General features: G+C 32.8%; 1 protein-coding gene across 1 annotated transcript; it reads right to left on the bottom strand.

Moving 5' to 3' along the window:
- Window positions 1-5,589: 5,589 nt before the first annotated feature.
- LOC126887615 (uncharacterized) lies at window positions 5,590-11,105 on the bottom strand. The gene is made up of 2 exons (XM_050655209.1): window positions 11,056-11,105; window positions 5,590-10,168 (listed from the first exon to the last, which is right to left on the bottom strand). Exon 2 carries the CDS (start codon window positions 9,833-9,835, stop codon window positions 6,116-6,118), a length of 3,720 nt encoding a protein of 1,239 aa, XP_050511166.1. The 5' UTR covers window positions 9,836-10,168; window positions 11,056-11,105; the 3' UTR covers window positions 5,590-6,115.
- Between the last annotated feature and the right edge of the window lie 10,871 nt (window positions 11,106-21,976).

The following is a 21,976-nucleotide window of genomic DNA, read 5'->3' as shown; positions in this document are numbered from 1 at the left end:
TTTCTTCCACGTCGGCGAGGACATCCCATTCCCAACTTTCTTTTCGTTTTCATTCCACCGGTTACAAGTAAAGCAGCACTTTTTTCGCCAAAGCTAGCGTCCTTAGACTTGAATCGCTCCCAAGCCCTATCTTCCAATTCTTTATCGGCCTTGTGACGTTCTTCGAGAGATGTATGATGCGAATAAGCGATATCGTGTTGTTTACAAGCTGCGTCTAATGGATTAATTCCCGGATCTCCGCGTGCAAGACGTTTTTTTAGTTTTGTTCCAGGTCCACAATACTGATAACCAGGAATATGAAGCTCAACTGGAAGTTTATTAATTAGAGAGTTCAAAAGACCTTCCCCTTTGAACACCAACATTGGACTGATGGTCATGCATTTGGTGACATTGGTAATATATTGTTCATATTTTTACTATGTTTAACACACGATGAGAGTCATTCAACAAGAGCAGACGTTACCAATTGATAATCTAGATATTGTACAGAAAGCAACCAACAGTAAACATGGAAAATTATTACCAAACTCATTCAGAGCCATTATTTGTGGTCCAAGTGGATGTGGAAAAACTAACGCCATGCTATCACTTTTATTTAGTCCAAATGGCGTCAAGTTTAAAAATGTCTATGTTTATTCAAAATCCCTCTTTCAACCGAAATACCAACTATTGCGAGATGCATTAGCGCAAGTCAAAGGTGTAGGGTATTTTCCATTTAAAGACAATGAAGAAATTATTGATCCCAACAAAGCTCAACCAAACTCTGTGTTTTTATTTGACGATGTCGCATGTGATGGCCAACACAAGATTCGTGAGTATTATTCCATGTGCAGACATAAAGATATCGATGCGGCTTACTTATGCCAAACATATTCAAAAATACCTAAGCAGCTAATAAGAGACAATTGTAACATGATTGTGCTGTTCAAGCAAGACGAGATAAATTTGAAACATATATTTGATGAACACGTATCGCCAGACATGTCATTTGATGAATTTAAAAAAATGTGTTCAGAATGTTGGAGAGATAGGTATGGTACTGTGGTAATTATGAAAGATTTTGCTCTCAACAATGGACGATATCGCAAAGGATTTGATAAATATATAAAATTGTAAGGTGTTTGTTTAGTCGCCAGCAAAATGCCAGATGATACGGTCGCCATTGCCCTTCGCAAGAAGAAAGTTACCGAATTGGCTAGATCAATTCGCAAAAAATATTTGGCATTGAAGTTAGGTAGAACAGAGCAAGATGAGTCACTAAATAAACTTTTTAAACCAATCTCGAAGCCTCTCAAGGATATTGCTCAATCATCAAAAACGTTACATCATACTATCACTAACAAGTTTGGACATGTTAAAAAAGAAGAGGTGAAAAAGGAGGAGGATGAGGATGTATTTCTTGATGCACCCGAGGCACCTGATGAAAACATTCAAGAGCCAATCTCCGGTTCTAACGAGATTCCGATGGACGCCACAGACGAATATATCGACCACTATCCTCCAATAAGTCACAAGTACATAAAAGAATATTTGATAAAAGACGATAAAATCGATAAAAACTATGGTCCATTTTACGATAGTATTAGTGGCTGGATATTGGGAAAACGTCGAATAAACTTTGACAAAGACAATGGAGACATAGTAATAATTCGAGAACGGGATTTTGAAGAACGTAGGTTAAGTGGTACGCCAGGCCTATATCACCTTTTATTTTATGCCAACCCAAACCCAGAACAGTATAATGATGAGGATTTACAAAAGTATAAAACACTGCTGATTAACACAGAGATTCATCTGGATACCTTAGGACGCCTTAAAGGTTCCAGCGGAGAAAAATATCATTCTATTATTAAACCTCTATTCAAACCATCTGATGCAACAATGAAAAAGCATGCAACTCGATCACAAAAAGAACTCGACCACAGAACGAAAACAGCTCGGTCAGCATCTTCATCTACGGTCAAAGGAACGGGGTTGGATGACTCTCGTTTAACATACAACGCTGCACCCTTAGAGTATATTTATTGGGATGACATCAATGAGTTAGTTGATCGTCTTAAACTCTTGGTGGCTTCGAAAGACGCCGGCAACACATCTCACGACAACGAAATCGTGGCTATCATCAATGAACTAAAAGAAGCCAATATAATAGAGTAACTGAGAATGATGGCATCATTTCCATTATGAGTGTCGACAAATTCGGTCATCACTATCGTAACAGTATCACCCAAAAGGCAGTACGAGTTACATTTCCACATACTCCTGCCGGAAACATTAATGCCGAAAATGTGAAAATTTGTAATGTTAAGGACCCATCAGAATATAGTGATGCTGCAACGAAAAAATACGTTGATAATCTAATAAATGAGATGCGTAGCGTATACTTTCCAATAATTAAAGCCCATGATGCGATATTAGATCAAAAATCTATTAATATAAAAGATTTAACAATCGGACTAAACGAAGTAAGAAAAGAAGTTCCACTGCTCGAGCAAAAGCTACAAAAAATAATCGCAGATGCTATGAATACATTAAAAAAGGATACGGAGAACAATATAAATAAGTTGTTGCAACAAAAAACTAATGATATACAGGATTTAGCCGTCGGACTAAACGAAGTACAAAAAGAAATTCATAAAACCACAGTTCCACATTTAGCGATCGAACTAAATCAAGTAAGAGAAGAGCTTCATAAAACCACAGTTCCACTTCTCGAGCAAAAATTGAAAAAAATAATCAAAGATGATGTGAATACACTAAAAAAGGATGCGGATAAAAGCATAAAAGAAGCTGCAGAAACACTTGCAAACCATACGATGCACGATATGAAGATGGAACAGAGGTTAAAACAAGTGGAGCAAACATTACAGGATATAGTACGTAATATTGATCTATTGCGCACACATGTTGTAGATGTAGATGCTGGAAGTCGTTAATAAGAAAATGTCTACAGAAAAGGAACAGGTGGTGAACGAATTGCATAAACCAGCACGAAAAATCTATCCTCGTCGACGAACAATAATCAAAGGAATCGATGACTTGTGGCAAATGGATTTGGCCGAAATGCGTCCTTACGCACACCAAAATAAAAATTTTAAACTAATACTAGTCGTAATTGATTGTTTTTCAAAATATGTGTGGACACGCCCTCTAAAGACCAAGACTGGCGAGGAAATTACTCAAGCATTTTCGGATATTCTCGCCCATACTCGACGACTTCCGAAGAACCTCCAATCCGATCAGGGAACAGAATTTTATAACAGAAAATTTCAAAATTTAATGAAAAAACACGAAATTAATCATTACAGCACCTACACGATTAAAAAAGCCGCCATTTGTGAAAGAGTCATTAGAACGTTAAAAGCAAAGTTGTACAAGTATTTCAGTTTACATGGATCATACAAATGGTTAGAAGCTCTACCTGTAATTACCGAGGAATACAACAATACAAGGCACAGTAAAACGGGATACAAACCATCTCAGGTCAACAAATCCAACGAAAAAGCTATTTTAAACAAGAGTTATAGTCATTTAAAAATTGCTGGTCCAAGAAAATATAAAATTGGTGACATTGTGCGTGTCTCAAAGACAAAACATTTATTTGAAAAGGCCTACACGCCCAATTGGACGACGGAATTATTTAAAATTGTAAAAGTTAAGATAACAAATCCTATAACGTATTTGCTTGAAGACATGCACGGTATACCGATTAGCGGGGGGTTTTACGAAGAAGAATTACAGAAAACATTAAACCCTGACATTTACTTGGTTGAAAAAGTACTTAGACGAAAAGGCAATAAGATGTATGTGAAATGGCTCGGTATGGACAGCAAACATAACAGCTGGATTAACGTTAATGACGTAGTTTAGGAGGATCTATCTTTTAATCCGCCGCGTAGCAATACATTTTTTGCAAAGAGGTTGTTTTTACCACAAGGAGTAGGGGAATATAAAAGAACTCATGCTTCAGTATCAATGTCAGTACAAGTGAACATGAGCTCTCAAGATAGTGGGTATTCTTCAGGTGGCTCTCAAGATAGTGGGTATTCCTCAGGTGGTTGTGAATTTAGCATCGATATGCCTAGCAACGAAGACTATAATCAAGAATTAGATAGAGCTTTGGAAAATTATGAGGCTGCCGCCAAATCAGAAGTTTTCTACCTGCTTGCAACAAAATACACGTTATCGGGCTATGAAGTACAATGTGGTATAAGCCCTGCAAGATCATTTTCGCCTGCAGTGATTTTATCTCAGCAATATAAACCAACCAGAATATCACTCAGCGCATACGAATGGTATTCCTTTATTTCAATCATTACACAACAACTAATTGATTTTTTCCAATCAACTGATGACCTCATGCACCCAACTTTTCCATGCGAAGAATACTGCACTGTTACCCCGATAGTTTACGATGATTGTAAATTCATTATTGTTAAGAAGCATGGTGTGGAGTACTATATGGATGAAGAAGAAGTGAAGCAAATTGTTGAACTTAACACTAGTGTGCTATCGCCTCGTATGCAGTTGTTAGAAAATTTGAACTTTTGTGAATATTATTATAATGTTTTAGATTTTTGTAAAAATGCTGCAGATAGTTTAAACCCCTTGCAAATATTGTATGCTTTCTGTTCTATAATGTCAGATGATATGACAAACAATGCTCTTAGGGAGTTCATTTATTTTTATAAAATTAGGGTAATTAATGATTTGAATAAATAAAAAAAATACCAATTTAGAGTTTTTATTTTACCATAATATATATATATTACACACTATTTTACAATATATATACAAGAAAGAGAGATAGCAAGTGGATATTGTTATGCGTTTAGTACAAAAGAGAGATAGTAGCTTATGAACATAATTCGTCTCAAAAATCAATTTTTAAATATTTGCAATTTGTAGTTTTAATTCTCTTAGACAATTTACTTAGGATTGTATTCGCTATTTTTTGTAAATTGGGGGGAATCCATAGGGAGCCCCGCATCTTCGACACCCGCATGACATCACTTTTTCACAGTTCTTCACAATTTGTAGTTTTAATTCTCTTATACAATTTACGTTTAAACTGAATCGTATTTGCTTGGGAATCTTAAAATTCGCGGTACATCCTTGCTTGCTGTACCATCGTTCAATACCAATCACATCTTGAGGGAGAGGATGTTGCTCTCCACTTGGAAGCGTAAATGTCTTTGTATTAGCATCAACTACATCCCAATAAATTTTATTGGCTGCTATTTGTTGCAGATTAGCGGGAGTCCATAGGTCTGGTGTAACACATCTGTGAGACATTTCAACGTTCTTCTGCAATAAAAATCTATTCTAAAATACTGTAATGTCCCAATGGTAGGGTTCTAAAACTATTTGGAATTAAATATCTTTTATCGTCATAAGGACTTAGCGCAATTTTTGTTTGTTCTATACTATAGACGTTATGGCTATATGACCGAATGGAGTGTTGAGTAGCAGTTTGTTCCTTAAAAAAGAATCAATATTACTGCCTACTTCAGACTTCTGGTTCAGAATCATCAAACCTGTTATTTCTAGGCATTTCATGTAATGCATTAACGCAAGACTCGTAATCTTTTAAGTCGAATAAAACTTGAGTAAAGCAACTATTGCACCAATAATATGGTTGCTGATATACGCATTCAACGATATCATCAGCATCATAAACTTCGTGAGTATGGTCGTAACGCACCAGTAAAAATTTATTTAAGGTCTCATGAGCATTTTTGAATGCAAAAAAACATGATTTACATACGTTTAGGCGATGCTGCTTAAGATAATATCCATTAGCCCATACACAATAACTGGAGTGTTCATCTTCAAATATACTCCCCCAATCTGACTTTCCTAATACGACATTTCTTAAATGTGACGGTATGTGTTTAGAGCAAGCAATAAATTCTATTCCTTTATATGAAGGAATAGGATCATTTTTAGCACATCGTTTCCCATTTATATAAAGGAAATTTTTTTAATATTATTTTTGTTAATGTCCACGGCAAGGGGGACTGCTCGATGAAATATGATGCTGATACTGTTGTTTCACAGATTTTTTTGATAGACAGGTCGGTCAATGATGGAACATTCATCTACAAAAAAAAATCTATTCTAAAATACTGTAATGTCCCAATGGTAGGGTTCTAAAACTATTTGGAATTAAATATCTTTTATCGTCATAAGGACTTAGCGCAATTTTTGTTTGTTCTATACTATAGACGTTATGGCTATATGACCGAATGGAGTGTTGAGTAGCAGTTTGTTCCTTAAAATCATTTAAACAGTTTACATAATCATCGAATTTTATAACATTTTTTACTATATTATATTTAGTCCCTTTTGCTTTTTTAGTGATTCGACCAGATTGAACTTTAAAAGTATACATTTTTGATCGTAATCCCACAAATTTTGTCATAATTTCTCCTTTATTTTCATCTTTCATTACTCCTAAAACTTTTTTATTTACGCGAGGAATATTATAGATATTATCTACAGCGTAATCGGATGTATCAAATTTTGATAGATCTTGTTTTATTACTTCCTCATATGCATCATGACAGTACAGTTCATAAATAAAGCTATCGGTATCCATATACATTAAATTACATTTATCTGCGCCCAATTTTGGAAGCATATAGTCGTAATGAAATTGGTACATACATAATTTTGATATATCTAAAACAGTCATGCCAATGTATAAGGGTTTATTAAAAACTAGATCTGATTTAATCAGTTCTATAGCTACTAAATTTTCATTAAATATCTTTCTGCTATGAAACCTGGCACTAGAAATTAAATTTTTAGCACCATATCGCCCATTCCATGATCTGACTAGTTTTACTATTCTATGTTTCCTTATATTCTCCATAGTCTTTCCAAATACACTATTATTGGCCAATTTGTATAAATTTCTTCCAAAATCGTTCGTAGCTGCAGCTCTAAGTCGAGTATTTAATTCTATGTAGGGTCGCAGCCACGCAGACTGCTTAAATTTCAAAATTTTATGAATCTTTTTTAAAACTAACCCATTAGCCAGCATTTGTTTTAAATTTCTATAATGAACGATATATTCTTTTTTATTATAAAGTGTTGTCATTAGTTTAGTATGATTTGAACCCAAAGCTTTGCGGTGTTCGGCAGCGAATGGAAAATCTGAGTGCAGATCATGTAATTGGCGAGGATAGTCCAAGTCAACTTGTAACATGTACCCTACGGGAGAGTCATCAGGTACAGACATAACATCAATGTCTTTGGCATCCATCCATTCGAACCCTCCGTAGGGTAAGGGTTCTCCCATAGCCCACCCATATAAATTATTGACATCAAAATACATTAAGTATTTTGAGGGCTGTGCGGGGTCATAATTAGACATGTACTTATTATTGGCCTCCGACATTCTACCGCTACATACTGAAATTCCTCCACGAATTGCTTTCTCCATAAATAGTATCATGTCAACGTCACGCAATAACTCGAGGTTACACCCCACGTATTTCAACATACAATCCCAAGAATAACCGGGCATTGTGTAGTACCAGGCTGGATCTAACCCATAAGTTATAAAACATTTTTTGCGGAAAGTTTCAAAAACATCTGCTAAAAGCACAATATCGGTTTTTAAGTACAAATCTGAATATTGACCTAAATTTTCAATGTTAAAGGTATCCCAAACTATTTTAGCATGAGCATACTTCTCATCTGTAAGATTCGTATCGTTTAGCTTATTATAAAATGCCTCTATTGGAGGTAAATCGGTAATGTTTAATTTTCCCCAAGAATCAATAAAATCATAGCAAAATACCCCTTTTTTAGTTATTAATTTAAATTCATCGTCACTTAACCTGCTAAATTCTCGCTTGCAAATTTTAAAGTCATTTTTATTTAATGTTGAGACCAATTCATCTAAAGAGGCTCCTAAAAATCTTAATGAATCAATAAATCGAAATTTTATATTAGTAACAGCATCGTTAAGTGTAAATGAAATGTATTTTTCTTTATTGACTGGAAGTAGACTAATATCTCCTTTTTTGCTTAACTCTGAAATTATAAAATGACTGTCGTAGCCACTCATATTGTGAAAAATAACTGGGACGACAAACAATTTTTTGAAATTTAAATTACAGGCTTGGTGGGCGAAATTTCTGAACTCCCCCGTAAAATGGTCGTGGTCTTTAACAATGATATCTGTAGGAGAAAAACATTTTTCGCATATGTGACACCTTGTGGCTTTACTGGTACTCGGGTTTTCCTGCATTGGTATAATTTTCTTAATTTTCGAATGAATACTTTGAGCTAAATTTGGTAATTCATTAGCAAACCACTCCATGCAGTCAATGCCTCTATAACTCTTAAAAAAAGACAACTTTTCATCATAGCTACATTTTACATAGTATCCAGCACTATACGGAATATGTTTTTGATATTTTTTAGTACAACAGGATGTTTGGAGGTCTGTAACTTTTTCTAACATGCACTCAAAATCTGCATATATGACAAATGGCGTTGTTTGTTTATAAGTATAATTTTTAAAACTAACAGCATCATATTTAGGAAAAGACATTTTACAATTATTCATATCTGCACACATTTTTTCATGTTCCGACAATTTCCCTTCAGTTGAAAAATAATTTAAGCATCTATTGCAAAGAAATAATTTGGCCTTTCTTTTATTTAATTGACCAGCAACTAATTTAGACATATCCGTAATGTGGCAGTAGTGGTACTTAATTTCTGAATTATCATTATCCACTGGAGGTGCTTCATAATCGTTTAATTTAGGAAAATAGTGATTCTGAATTAAAAGAAGATTTACATGTTTGGCAACGACTGTTTTAGTTAATCTAGCTGGATATACTGTGAAAAATGACTTTTCATTATTTTCTATTAATTCTAAAGCAAATACATTGACTGATATATTATTTAATTTTTCAAATTTTGAAATTTGATGTAACGGCATTGGTGCCTCTAGGTCTTCTGTTTTTAGTACTGTACTGTACCATGGGTATGAGGATGGGAGTTCTTTATGTGCTTTAGCTGGATAGAGGGCACTAACTATTGCCCAATAAAAACATGCTTGATCAGAATTTTTTACATTAATACAAGCACGCTTTTTTTGAATACTCTCAGGAAGTTTAATATACGAGGAACCATTTCCAATTTCATATCGATTAATATTTACTTCTAAAGATACAATTCTATTTAATGCAAAACCGGAGTCCCTTTCCTGAAACTCGGATAATTTAAGATTTATTTTATCTTTAACATTCTCAAAAAACCACCGCTCTGTATCGGTAGATACGTCTAGTACAGCATTTTTTGTATTAAAATATTTAAAATTTACAATTTCCTCCTCCCCCGATTTTTTAATAAATTCTCCACAAAAACAAACATTAACTTTAACAACTTTATCTGTTTTTAAAATTTTTCTGATTTTATTTTTAAAAATAATATAACAATCATTTAGGAAATGTGCTAAGTCCTTATGCCATAAATTAACTATAACTCCAGTTTTAATTCGACTTTTAAACGCGGAAACTACATTTTCCCATTTAACTCTATGTTTTAGTTTGTTGTCTAGCCCCATACCGACATGTCTATTGAAAATAATCTGTTTAAAATGTTTAAAATGTCCTACATGCGTTTGCAGTTTTCTAATTGTACCTATAGGCAAAGTGCGTTTTTTTATTACTTTATTACAAGTTTTGATTTGTTTCGTTAAGCGTTTCACCCAAATTTCTTTGTCTTTAGCTGTGAATTTATCAAAAACTATCTTTCTGATTCTTTTGATGAATAACAGTAAATTTTTACATTGTTTAACAATATCCATATTGCTTACCTCTCTTTCTCTCAGTATTTTCGCTTAGATAATTTTAAATGATGTCATGGGCTGGTACTGTTGGCCGCAGTCCACCAGGCCGTGATAAACTATCGAATACTTCCCGCTCGAAAACTCCTCAATGACGGGGCTGTAGGTATCTGTGACTCTAGGCGGTAGAAACACCACCTCTTCCCCCAAATCTAACAGAACAGCTTGCCCAAACTTTGTCTTCACAATTTTGGCTCCCGTAATGGGTACTGGAATGTCGATCGGTAATTCTCGGAGTTTCTTCACGGGTTTCCTCGCTACGACAGATGAGGCATTAATTTTTGATAAATCCATCTGAAATGAAGGAGTGATATAAATAACCAAGCAAAAACATTGAGTTGTATTCAAAATCAAAACCCGAAAAGATTTAACACAGAATAATTACGAAGAATGACGAATAATTGACATTCAGCATGCTAACAGTAAGTCTTTTTTGTTTGTAGACAATCAGATGTCGAAATAATAACTCTCATCTGGAATAAAGGGATAAATAGCAGAGTAGAAAACATTAATTAAAAAAATCAAAGAAAAACAGAACAGATTTAACAAAGAATAATTACGAGAAAATAAAAAAGAATAATTGTCATGCTGGCATGAGGTCTTGTAGACAATCAGGTGCTAAAATAATAAATCTCATCTGGAATAAAGGAATTTTATAAATAGCTGACCAAAAAACCGAACAGATTTAACAACGAATAATTACGAGAAAATAAAAAAATAATTGTTATGCTAGCATGTCTTTTTTGTAGACAATCAGGTGCTAAAATAATAAATCTCATCTGAAATGAAGGAATTTTATAAATAGCTAACCAAAAACTTGAAAAAACCGAACAGATTTAACAAATAATAATTACGAGAAAATAAAAAATAATTGTCATGCTGACATGAGGTCTTGTAGACAATCAGGTGCTAAAATAATAAATCTCATCTGGAATGAAGGAATTTTATAAATAGCTAACCAAAAAACCGAACAGATTTAACAACGAATAATTACGAGAAAATAAAAAATAAATGTCATTCAAAATGTCGACAATTAGATAATTATTTAATGTCGAAATAATAAATCTCAGCTGGAATGAAGAGATTTTATAAATAGCAGAGCAGAAAACATTAAGTTTTATTCAAAATCAAACAAGAAAAATAAAAAATATTTAACAAAAAATAATTAAGAGAACACTTACCTTGCAAAACTAGTTGAACCACAACAGTACACTAACAGTAAGGAATAGACTATGGAATAGACCGTCCTGAGGTGGATTTTGAAATTTATACGGTTGCGTGCCCCACCCTATGACGTGTTGTAGAAAGTGTGCGTGTGCAAAATTATATTCAGTTTTATCATTGTCATTGGTTTTAAAAATTCCAACATTTTCTATGCACATGATAAGAAATATAACTCAATAACAAAATGTGGGTATGATAACGAAAATTGCATAGTAATGCGATTAGACCCTCAACCGCTATTTCCTATGCGATATGTAAATTATCTGCTAACATTTATTTTCATTATTTTCAACTAAATATTTTTTAGAGTTATGGGTTTTTTATTTAAACGCCTTATTTATTGTTCAAGTCTTATATTACATGATGATTCAAATTTTCTCTTAACAATTTTAAATATAATCTTTATAATTAAAATAAACACTGAAGCTAATATTACACAAGTCATTGCAAAAACATTATCTATTTCACTTTTCATGCTTTCTTTGTTCATCGTTGTTGGCGCCGGCGTCGATAACATCATTAATAGTAATTGGATGAATTCGCCTTGTTGGAGTTTCCCTAAATAAGTAATCCGCAGCACTTGAATATTCTTGTCGCAGCTGCTGGCTAAATTCCTTAGGTGTCCAGTCTATGCTGCTTCCCAGTGTTAGGTTCTCTATTTGTTTTATAACCTTATTTTTATCCTCATAAAATAAAACCTGACTTCTTAACTGTGTCAGTTTTTCTCTAAATTCTGCTAATTTACGTCTATACTCATTCAAAGACATGATGTTACTACCTCACGTCGCGCTGTGACAATAAGTTCTTGCGACTGAGCTCCCCATGACAATAAGGCCTACGCGACATTTCACGAGCCCACGTGACGGTTTGATGTAACGTTTTACCTGACGCTTTCACGTGACAATAAGGCCTACGCGACATTTCACAAGCCCACGTGACGTTTTGATGTGACGTTTTACGTGACGCGTTGACGTGTTTTGACGTGATGATTTTACGTGACAATAAGGCCTACGCGACATTTCACAAGACTACGTGACGTTTTGATGTGACGTTTTTACGTGACGCGTTGACGTGCTGTGTTCCTTTTAAGTTCTTTTAATAAAAAAATTGCATTATGTTTTTTTATTTTATTTAAATTCCAAAATTACCAGCCGCGCGCTTCGTGTCTACGAGATCCGCGAAAAACTTATGGTACCGACCGCGCATCTGCTTCGCGTTCCGCGAAAAATTAAGGTACCGATCGCACATCTGGTATCGCGCACCGCTGCGCCGCTGTGTTCCTTTTAAGTTCTTTTAATAAAAAAATTGCATTATGTTGTTGTTTTATTTAAATTCCAAAATTACCGCGCGCTTCGTATCTACGAGATCCGCGAAAAACTTAAGGTACCGACCGCGCATCTGCTTCGCGTTCCGCGAAAAATTAAGGTACCGATCGCACATCTGGTATCGCGCACCGATCGATCAGCGCTAGAACGCCGTCACATCGGAACGCGCCCCATCGGACGTCGTCACATCGGAAAGCGCCCTTTTGACACTATGCCGCCATGTTTTTTTGTATTCGTTATCTCCCGCCCATTCCAACGAGCCGTCGTACGTTTAAATCGGACCAATAGCAGCAGAGATACCATGTTTCTCTCTCTAACACACATACTTTCCTATATCAGCTGTGACATCACATACCTCTCTCTCTAACACACAGAATTCCCTATATCTGTAGTGACACCCGTTTAGATCATCTACTGCAACAATATAAGTCAGAAAATAATGAAGTTACAGTAATATTTCGAATAGTTTATGAAAGAAAAAGATTTATACTATTAATCTGATTACAACCAAATGACAAAAACTAACTTTAAATACTACAAAATTATTTTGCAAGAACATGTCGCTTTTTTGCTTATAAACAATTAGAATAAACTAAAAGAAAAGAAAAGATGGTTCAGATTTGATTACAGTACAGAGCCTCTACTATGTGCTTATACGTATTTCGGAATAACCGTATCCTCATCGGAGCACCTGGGTAGAGGCACTGAACTGAAATCAAATCCTTTCATCCTTTCCGGGTAATTTTCAAAATAATTACCGAAGATGCTACTAGCACCATCTATGAATCAAAAGTCTAATAAGTCAGGAAATAAAATTCGCAATTATTTATCCTCTGAGCTTTTTAAGTTGGAAAAATAAAGCATAACAGAATGGCGAAACACTCGACAAGGGAAATCTAAATTGCATTTCACGTCCTGTCATTCACCGTGATAATAATTTTAGCGAACTATTTCCTTTAATATCCACCAAAGGTGAATAAAGTATGTAACGTTACAAACGTCACATCTTTGATATTTTGTTTTTAAATAATTATTTTACCTTATTTTCTTTAATATTTCATTAATAATTATCTTCTTCTCATTGGTTTACCCATTTTCCCCTTTAAAAATCGGTTGGCGCTCTCTTTTATTACCCTCTTTTATTATCTTCTATTTAATATATCTCTTTCATTTAAATCATCATACTGAACATACCTCGTATATTCATACTCTCCAAATATCTGTATTTTCAATACGGAACATGCCGCTACTTCATAGTACTTGGTTGTCATTTTAAATGTCGTTTTCAATGACAGTGTCACTTCATCGACTTGACCCCCTACTCCCTGACATACACTGGAAGGGAAAAATTAATCCTTAAAAAGGCATGTAATTCGAAAAATAAATCATTTCTATTTCAACAAATCATCTTCCTCTTGGGGTGAGTTACACATAGTTTTTTTTAATAATTTCTTACAGTAATTATATTTCTCCGTCTAACAGTTTTTCTAATGCTTTTTTTTCTAACCTTCAAATGTTCAACCATGTGTTTGATTTCTATATTTCTTTTCATCTATTAATATGCACGTTTGGTAATCAGAATTTTAACTATTCTCATCTAAATTCTATGTAATTTACCCTTGCCAATTACTTTTTCTGAATACTGTTTGGCAAAGGTATATTTTGGTTTTTCTTCTTGATGATTGATATGTGTCTCTGTTTTATAGTTTTTGGGAATAAAGATCACAGTCTTCCCTCCGGGAGCTTCGAGCCATCCACACCGGTGATGGAACTAGGGCTATACCACAACAATGGACCATGAAATCTAGGCTGCAACACTGAACATCTTTTGCTGCACTGACCTAGGGCCTCAACATCTGCCCAGGTCAAGAGAAGTCCACAGCAGTACCATACGACATCAAGAAGATACCATCAGCTACCAAAAGCCATAAGTATAATCCAGAATTGTTAGTTTTTGGCAAGAATTTGAATACATTTGTCAATGCAATTTACTAAGTCATTTTATTTATTATATCTTTATGAACAATAAACATGATTAGTTAAAAACTATGTTTTGTTTGCTTCCATTCCAATTTTCAGAGTTCATTCTAAGGTTAGGACAAGACGAACACACACCTGAGTGACTGAGCTAAGCTAAGGGTGTAACGATGGCTATCTTGGTTAGTTGAGGTAATATTTTCGAATATTGTTTCAATTAGCTGGGGTAGTCCATCGCTTTTTCGTTACACTGGCGCCCCAAAATTGGAATGGAAGCAATAAATCATTTTATTTCAACAAATCATCTTCCTCTTGGGGTGAGCTACATATATTTTTTTTAATAATTTCTTACAGTAATTATATTTCTCCATCTAACAGTTTTTCTAATTTTTTTATCTAACCTTCAAATGTTCAACCATGTGTTTGATTTCTATATTTCTTTTCATCTATTAATATGCACGTTTGGCAATCAGAATTTTAACTATTCTCATCTAAATTCTATGTAATTTACCCTTGCCAATTACTATTTCTGAATACTGTTTGGCAAAGGTATATTTTGGTTTTTCTTCTTGATGATTGACATGTGTCTCTGTTTTATAGTTTTTGGGAATAAAGATCACAGTCCTCCCTCCGGGAGCTTCAAGCCATCCACACCGGTGATGGAACCAGGGCTAAGGCTGACACAATGGGGACTTTGACATCCAGACTCCAGCATCCAACACCTTTAGCTGCAGGGGCCTTGGGCCGAAGATCCGTCCAGGCCTACGAGAAGTCCACAGCAGTACCATACGACATCAGGAAGATACCATCAGCTACCAAAAGCCATAAGTATAATCCAGAATTGTTAGTTTTTGGCAAGAATTTGAATACATTTGTTAATGCAATTTACAAGTCATTTTATTTATTATATCTTTATGAACAATAAACATGATTAGTTAAAATATATTGTTTTGTTTGCTTCCATTCCAATTTTCGGAGTTCATTCTAAGGTTAGGACAAGACGAACACACACCTGAGTGACTGAGCTAAGCTAAGGGTGTAACGATGGCTATCTTGGTTAGTTGAGGTAATATTTTCGAATATTGTTTCAATTAGCTGGGGTAGTCCATCGCTTTTTCGTTACAAGTATAAACTAAAAGAAAAGAAAAGATGGTTCAGATTTGATTACAGTACAAAGACTCTACTATGTGCTTATACGTATTTCGGAATAACCGTTTCCTCATCGGAGCACCTGGGTAGAGGCACTGAACTGAAATCAAATCCTCAAAGGACAACTTATTATCCATTACCTGTAGAAAAATTATTTTTTCATATTTAGAAAGACTGAATTTTTATACAAGTTTAGAAAGAGAAAAAATTGTCCAAGGATAATTAGAGACGAAGTTGACGCCCCCTTTTTGTTAATTCAGAACAGCTTTGTTTATAACAATTAAGAAATAAAATTAGCCACACTAGAAAAAACATACTACAAAGTTTTAATGTACCAAATATAAAAAGATTTCCTTTCAAGGAAATCGTCCACAAAGCTTCAAAATGTGGCCCTTAAAAGCGGCCGGCCTTGAAACTTGTGAGACCGATCAGAAGGGGAAAGGAGCTGTCAGCTGTACCTCTGGTTCTCTTTTATGGATTTCTACGTTCTTTTTTTTTTAACTTGTATGTACTTTTTGCGTATATTACGAATATGCAATATTTAAATAAATTAATTGTTATATACACCATCAAATTTATTTAAACAATTTTTTTCCATCTTTTTTAATATTATTTGAAATAATTTCAATCACAAAACATAAATATTTATGAATAATTTAATAATATATAGTTATTCACTAAACTTAGTAAATAATTTCTTTTTAATAGATTGTATGAAAAAACAAAATTTTCCATTCAATTGTTTCTAGAAATAGTATTTGTCTATGAAAATAAAAAAAAATCTCAAATAAACTAGGTTTTATTTTTTTGCTAATCGTGCTATTAGATGAATGAAAAACTGAAGTTACATAAGAGATAAACGTAATTGATTGCGGTTGGAACTTCAGCTAAGAATGGTTAGTACCGATCCGATCAAAAACTGGTTGCACCGAGTACCTGTTAGTACAGAGATATAAATATTTAATTGACTTCGATAATCAAAACCTCTATCTTTCTCTATTATCTATTTTGAAGTCTCTTTATTTAATATGTATGTACTCTTTGCATACGTTACTAATAAGTTTTTTGTTAATAAAGTGATTATTTAATTAACTATGTAGATTGTGTAAACAATTTTTGGAAATTTTTTTACGATATTTTTATGATAACTTTGGTGGTAATCATAGGAATATAATAAACTTGAATTTACAATAACTTATAATAAATGACTGATAATTGTTAGATATGTTTTTCATAAAAATACAAGTAATCCTAAAAATTATGATTTTTTGAATTTATTTTCTGCAGTCTGCAACACTATAATAATAATGGTACATACATACATACATACAAAATAGGTTTTAACGAGTAGTAAAATAAATGTAGATCAAGTTTTAAAGTGATTTTTGTAAATTATGTGAATAAAATTTGATAAAAATAATTATATAACAGATTATATTTCTTTATACTATTTTATTCTCTAATAAATTTACAAAAATTTAAACAATAGAAAAAACAGTATGTTGAAAAATGTTCTGCAAATAACTTTGTTCTTTTTGTCCCCTCTCTAATTTGCCCTCTAATTTTGTTACATTTCATTTCTCATTTATCTTGTAGCACGTTTTTCATAAAAATACAAGTAATCCTAAAAATTATGATTTTTTGAATTTATTTTCTGCAGTCTGCAACACTATAATAATAATGGTACATACATACATACATACAAAATAGGTTTTAACGAGTAGTAAAATAAATATAGATCAAGTTTTAAAGTGATTTTTGTAAATTATGTGAATAAAATTTAATAAAAATAATTATATAACAGATTATATTTCTTTATACTATATTATTCTCTAATAAATTTACAAAAATTTAAACAATAGAAAAAAAAACAGTGTAATGAAAAATGTTCTGAAAATAACTTTGTTCTTTTTGTCCCCTCTCTAATTTGCCTTCCAATTTTGTTACATTTCATTTCTCATTTATCTTGTAGCATGAAGAAATAAAACCTAGTTTATTTGAGATTTTTTATTTTCAATTCAATATTATAAACCAATGTTAGTTTTATCAATAATTAAATAGGAGTAGTATATATTAATTATAAATATTATGTACGTTTTCCAATAAAAGTTACATAAAATATTATTTAAAAAATTGAAAAAAAGTTGTTTAAACAAATTTCGCGGTGTATATAACAATTACTTTATTTAAATATTTCATATTCGTAATGTACGCAAAGTACTACAAATTAAAAAAGAAATGTCGAAATCCATAAACGAGAACCAGAGATACAGTTAACAGCTCCTTCCTCCTTTTCATCGCTCTTGCAAGTTTCAAGGCCGGCCGGTTTTAAGGGCCACTTATGAAGCTTTGTGGACGATTTCCGTGAAATATTTTTTATATTTGGTACATTAAAACTCTAAAGTATGTTCTGTTAAATGCGGCTAATTTTATATCTTAATTGTTATAAACAAATCTGCTGTGAATTATAAAAGGGGGGCCTTTTTCGTAACTTCGTACCTAATTGTCCTAGGACAATTTTTCCTCTTTCTAAATTTGTAAAAAAATTCAATATTTATAAATATGACAAAATAATTTTTTACGGGTAATGGTTAAAAAGTTATTATAATTGTTTATAAGCAAAAAATTGATATGTTCTTGCAAAATAATTTTGCAATACTTAAAATTATTTGTTGTTATTTTTTTTTAAGTAAAAATAATAATATAAATCTTCTTTCATAAACTACTATTCGCAGTATTACTGAAACTTCATCATTTTCTGACTTATTGTTGCAAAAAAATTAATTTGGGATAAACAAATTAAATAACTTTTAAACTATCTGACCAATTGCTTTGAAATTTAGAGTATAATTTAAGCACTAGAAGGCTCAGCACTCCATGTAATAAGAAGGTTCTAACTTACTTACTTACTTAGTCCTAAGCCTTTCTACCTTTAGGTGTAAGGCTGAGGTTCTAACTTAATTATTAAATAAGTTATGAACATTTATAAAAACTGGCGAACGCCATATTGATGTATTTTATGTGGTTTATAAGTTTCTTACTCTTAAATTTGTTTAAAGTGCTTTACTTTTTGGTAATAGATGAAAAAAGCGAAAATTTACCGTTTTTTGATCTTCATTTGTTTATAACTATATATATCATCAAAATAGGCTGCAGGAAACATATAGGTTATTATTATAATTAACAGATGTCCATACTACTCAAAAAATTTATTTTCGGCCTGCAGGGGGATGTGTCACGAGAAAACTCTTATTTTTCTGTTATTTAAATAAATATTTAAATAAATCTTATTTATAAGTTACCGAGCTCAGAAATATGACTAAATTTCTATTTAAAAAGGGAAAAATATTTGTTGGTTTGTATGTATGAATGTATGTATGTATGTATGTATGTGTGTGTGGAAAAGTTACACCGATCTGATTTTTTCTGTGTTTCAAGAAGAGATCAGGAACGATTTAGAACCGGTGTAGTTTGTTACTTTTGACCACCCATAAGCCAGCTATAGGACTGGATAGGTACAAAAATGCATATTTTTTGGAGCTTTATGTCTTAGGTTCTAGGAGAGACAGCAAAACCGCAAATAAACCAAATCAATGGAGTTGAGTTAAGCTTTCAAATGGTGCCTAAGCGGTCATGATCGAAAGCACATTTGGCTCGGTATAGCCGAAAAACTAAAAAATTGAACTTTAAAAATTTTGGTATTTCGACAATTACTCAAAATGCCAACCTACGAATAATTGTTCTAATAACTGAGGGCTTGTAGGAGTACTTTAGACGTGTCTAACAGTGTATAGCTCATATCTGGGAAAATTCGAATTTTTAAGTTATAGACCTCATAAATATGATCAAATTAATTTTCTATAGGAAAAAATAGTTTTTCAAGCTCAATAAATCCTATAATGCCTTCAATTATCATATTTGACCTAAGATGCGTCAGACACTACTTGTCAATACCTTTATAATTTATAAAAAATCAATGGGAAAATCCCAATAGTTGGCTGTATACCATAGTTTAAAAAACTCATACAGAAGTAAAAACTTCGAGATGTATTCTGGTATAAAATCGTTTATTTAAAAACTATTTAAAATGTCATGGATTGCAAAACGTTTTCGTTCTATACATAACATTTTCAGTGCATCCTGCCGAGTAGTTTGAAACTAGCACACTGTATATAGTGTTAACCCGGGAGTAGTCGCGCTCACTTCTGTAACGTCGATAGTCGCGTGTGAGAATCTATCTCAAAATACGAATTTAAAACAAATTTTTATTTTGTACTATTTTTATCTACTTTTTATATTGAAAATATATATTTCTAACAATTTTATTAAAAAACCTGTGTTAATGGCCACCTGCCAACATAGGCCACCTGTCCTAACGGCCAGTTTAAAAATTTCCCAAACCAATTATATGCAGACTACAAAAACTGGCAATAGCGGCCACCTTTCTATATCGGCCAATAGTTCTTTCATTTTTAGTGGCCGTTACTGACAGGTTTTACTGTATTACGAAAAAGGATGAAATGTATGTGAGATTCTATCTAAGGGCGCGAATACTCTCGGGTTAAAGCTAATTGGCTCTCCCCAAAGCCATAAATTCCAGAAAAAGAAGAAGAAAAAGAAAAAAAATTCCTACGCATTACTACACCCTTCCTCGAGGCACTTACGAAATTTTTTCAAAATTTCAAAATTTTTCATCAAGTTATCGCGAAAAAGGATAAAAATTGAGATTCTATCTCACCGCTCGACTACTCGCGGGTTAACCCCATCATATATGGTTTACATAATATAATATATTAAAATTTTATAACTACAAGTCGATGTTAATAGATATAGTGGAACACATGCTAAAAGGGTGCCATGGTTCCCTGCTCGAAGATGCTAGGTACTTGCCAATTCAATGGGCACAGACCAATCAGTTGGTCTGTGCCCATTGAATTGGCAAGTACCTAGCATCTTCAAGCAGGGAACCAAGGCCCCCTTTTAGCATGTGTTCCACTATATCTATTAACATCGACTTGTAGTCATACAATTTTAATATATTATATTATGTAAACCATATATAATGTGGTTAACACTATATACAGTGTGCTAGTTTCAAACTACTCGGCAGGATGCACTGAAGATGTTCTGTATAGAACGAAAACGTTTTGCAATCCATGACATTTTAAATAGTTTTTAAATAAACGATTTTATACCAGAATACATCTCGAAGTTTTTACTTCTGTATGAGTTTTTTATAATTTATATTTAGTGATCAAAATCGGTTAGGCCATATTATAGAAGTTATAGAGCTCCAAAATATAATTAACCTTTAACTACACGCGCTGGCGTACTTTGTACGCCAGATATAAGAATTCTACTGGAAATATATTTAAAATTTTAATTTTTGACCTTGCTTATTTTTCTAACCTATCACTGGAATGTGCTTTATAATTTGGTTTTAGTTTCGTTATAATCGGCGTTCTGGAAAGATCGTAATTTACATTTTATTATTTTTGTTGTTTCCGGTGGTGGACAATATACCCCAGGATTATATTACTATAAGTCGTAATATAAGTACATATTTTAATTGTTTTTTAGTCATTATAGCAAAAAATATATTTTTCTTTATAAACAATACTTTTTCTCCTGTAAAAAATCACATTTACAAAAATTTTTTATTAGTAATTTTATTTATCATGGAATCCAGTTATTCCATGATTCCAGTTATAAATCCCAATTGGCTTACTGAAAAGGAACTCCAAGTATTTACTGATGCCGAATAAGGTTTATAACAAACAACTAAGTGTATTATTTCAAAAAAAATTAAACAAATCCGCTGTTTTTAAGTGTATTTTCTTGTGGCGTACAAACTACGCCACGCGTGTAGTTATGTTATAACTTGATGCGCGGGTAGTTAAAGGTTAACTTAACCATTATCGCCGAAATGTTCTAGTTCCAGCCATCACAATATTTTTTTCAAACTATTACGAATAGAAAAAAATTTAGTGTATATTAGATGCCCACAAATAATTATACAGTGGAACCCCGATAAGTCGGCCCCCGATAACCCGGAAGTCCGGCTAACCCGGACAGATTTTTATCAAACAAACATTACAACAATAAAAATGTATGTCCTTTATGCTGGATTTTCCAATTTCTTTTCAACATCTTAAAATATTTTCTTTTATCTTTCCTTATAAACATATTGTTCCAATACTATAATATCTTATATTTTTCAGGCTAATTTTATTTATCATAATAAACTTTCTTCGTAAAAATTTGTCGCTTTAGCGAATTCCTATGTAGTTCATTCGTTTCAATTTTCAATGTCAAACACATTATACAATGAGAGATAATGCGTATTTGTGTAATTTGATACATAATATACCTTAGTAAAAATGTGTTATCGAAACCAACAGGCATCTGTAGTATCCTTTATTTACTT

The sequence above is a fragment of the Diabrotica virgifera genome, chromosome 7 (assembly GCF_917563875.1).
Source record: "Diabrotica virgifera virgifera chromosome 7, PGI_DIABVI_V3a".
Taxonomy (NCBI): Eukaryota; Metazoa; Arthropoda; class Insecta; order Coleoptera; family Chrysomelidae; genus Diabrotica; species Diabrotica virgifera.
Note: the sequence above shows the minus strand (reverse complement) of the source record. Positions and strands in the feature narration are given on the sequence as shown.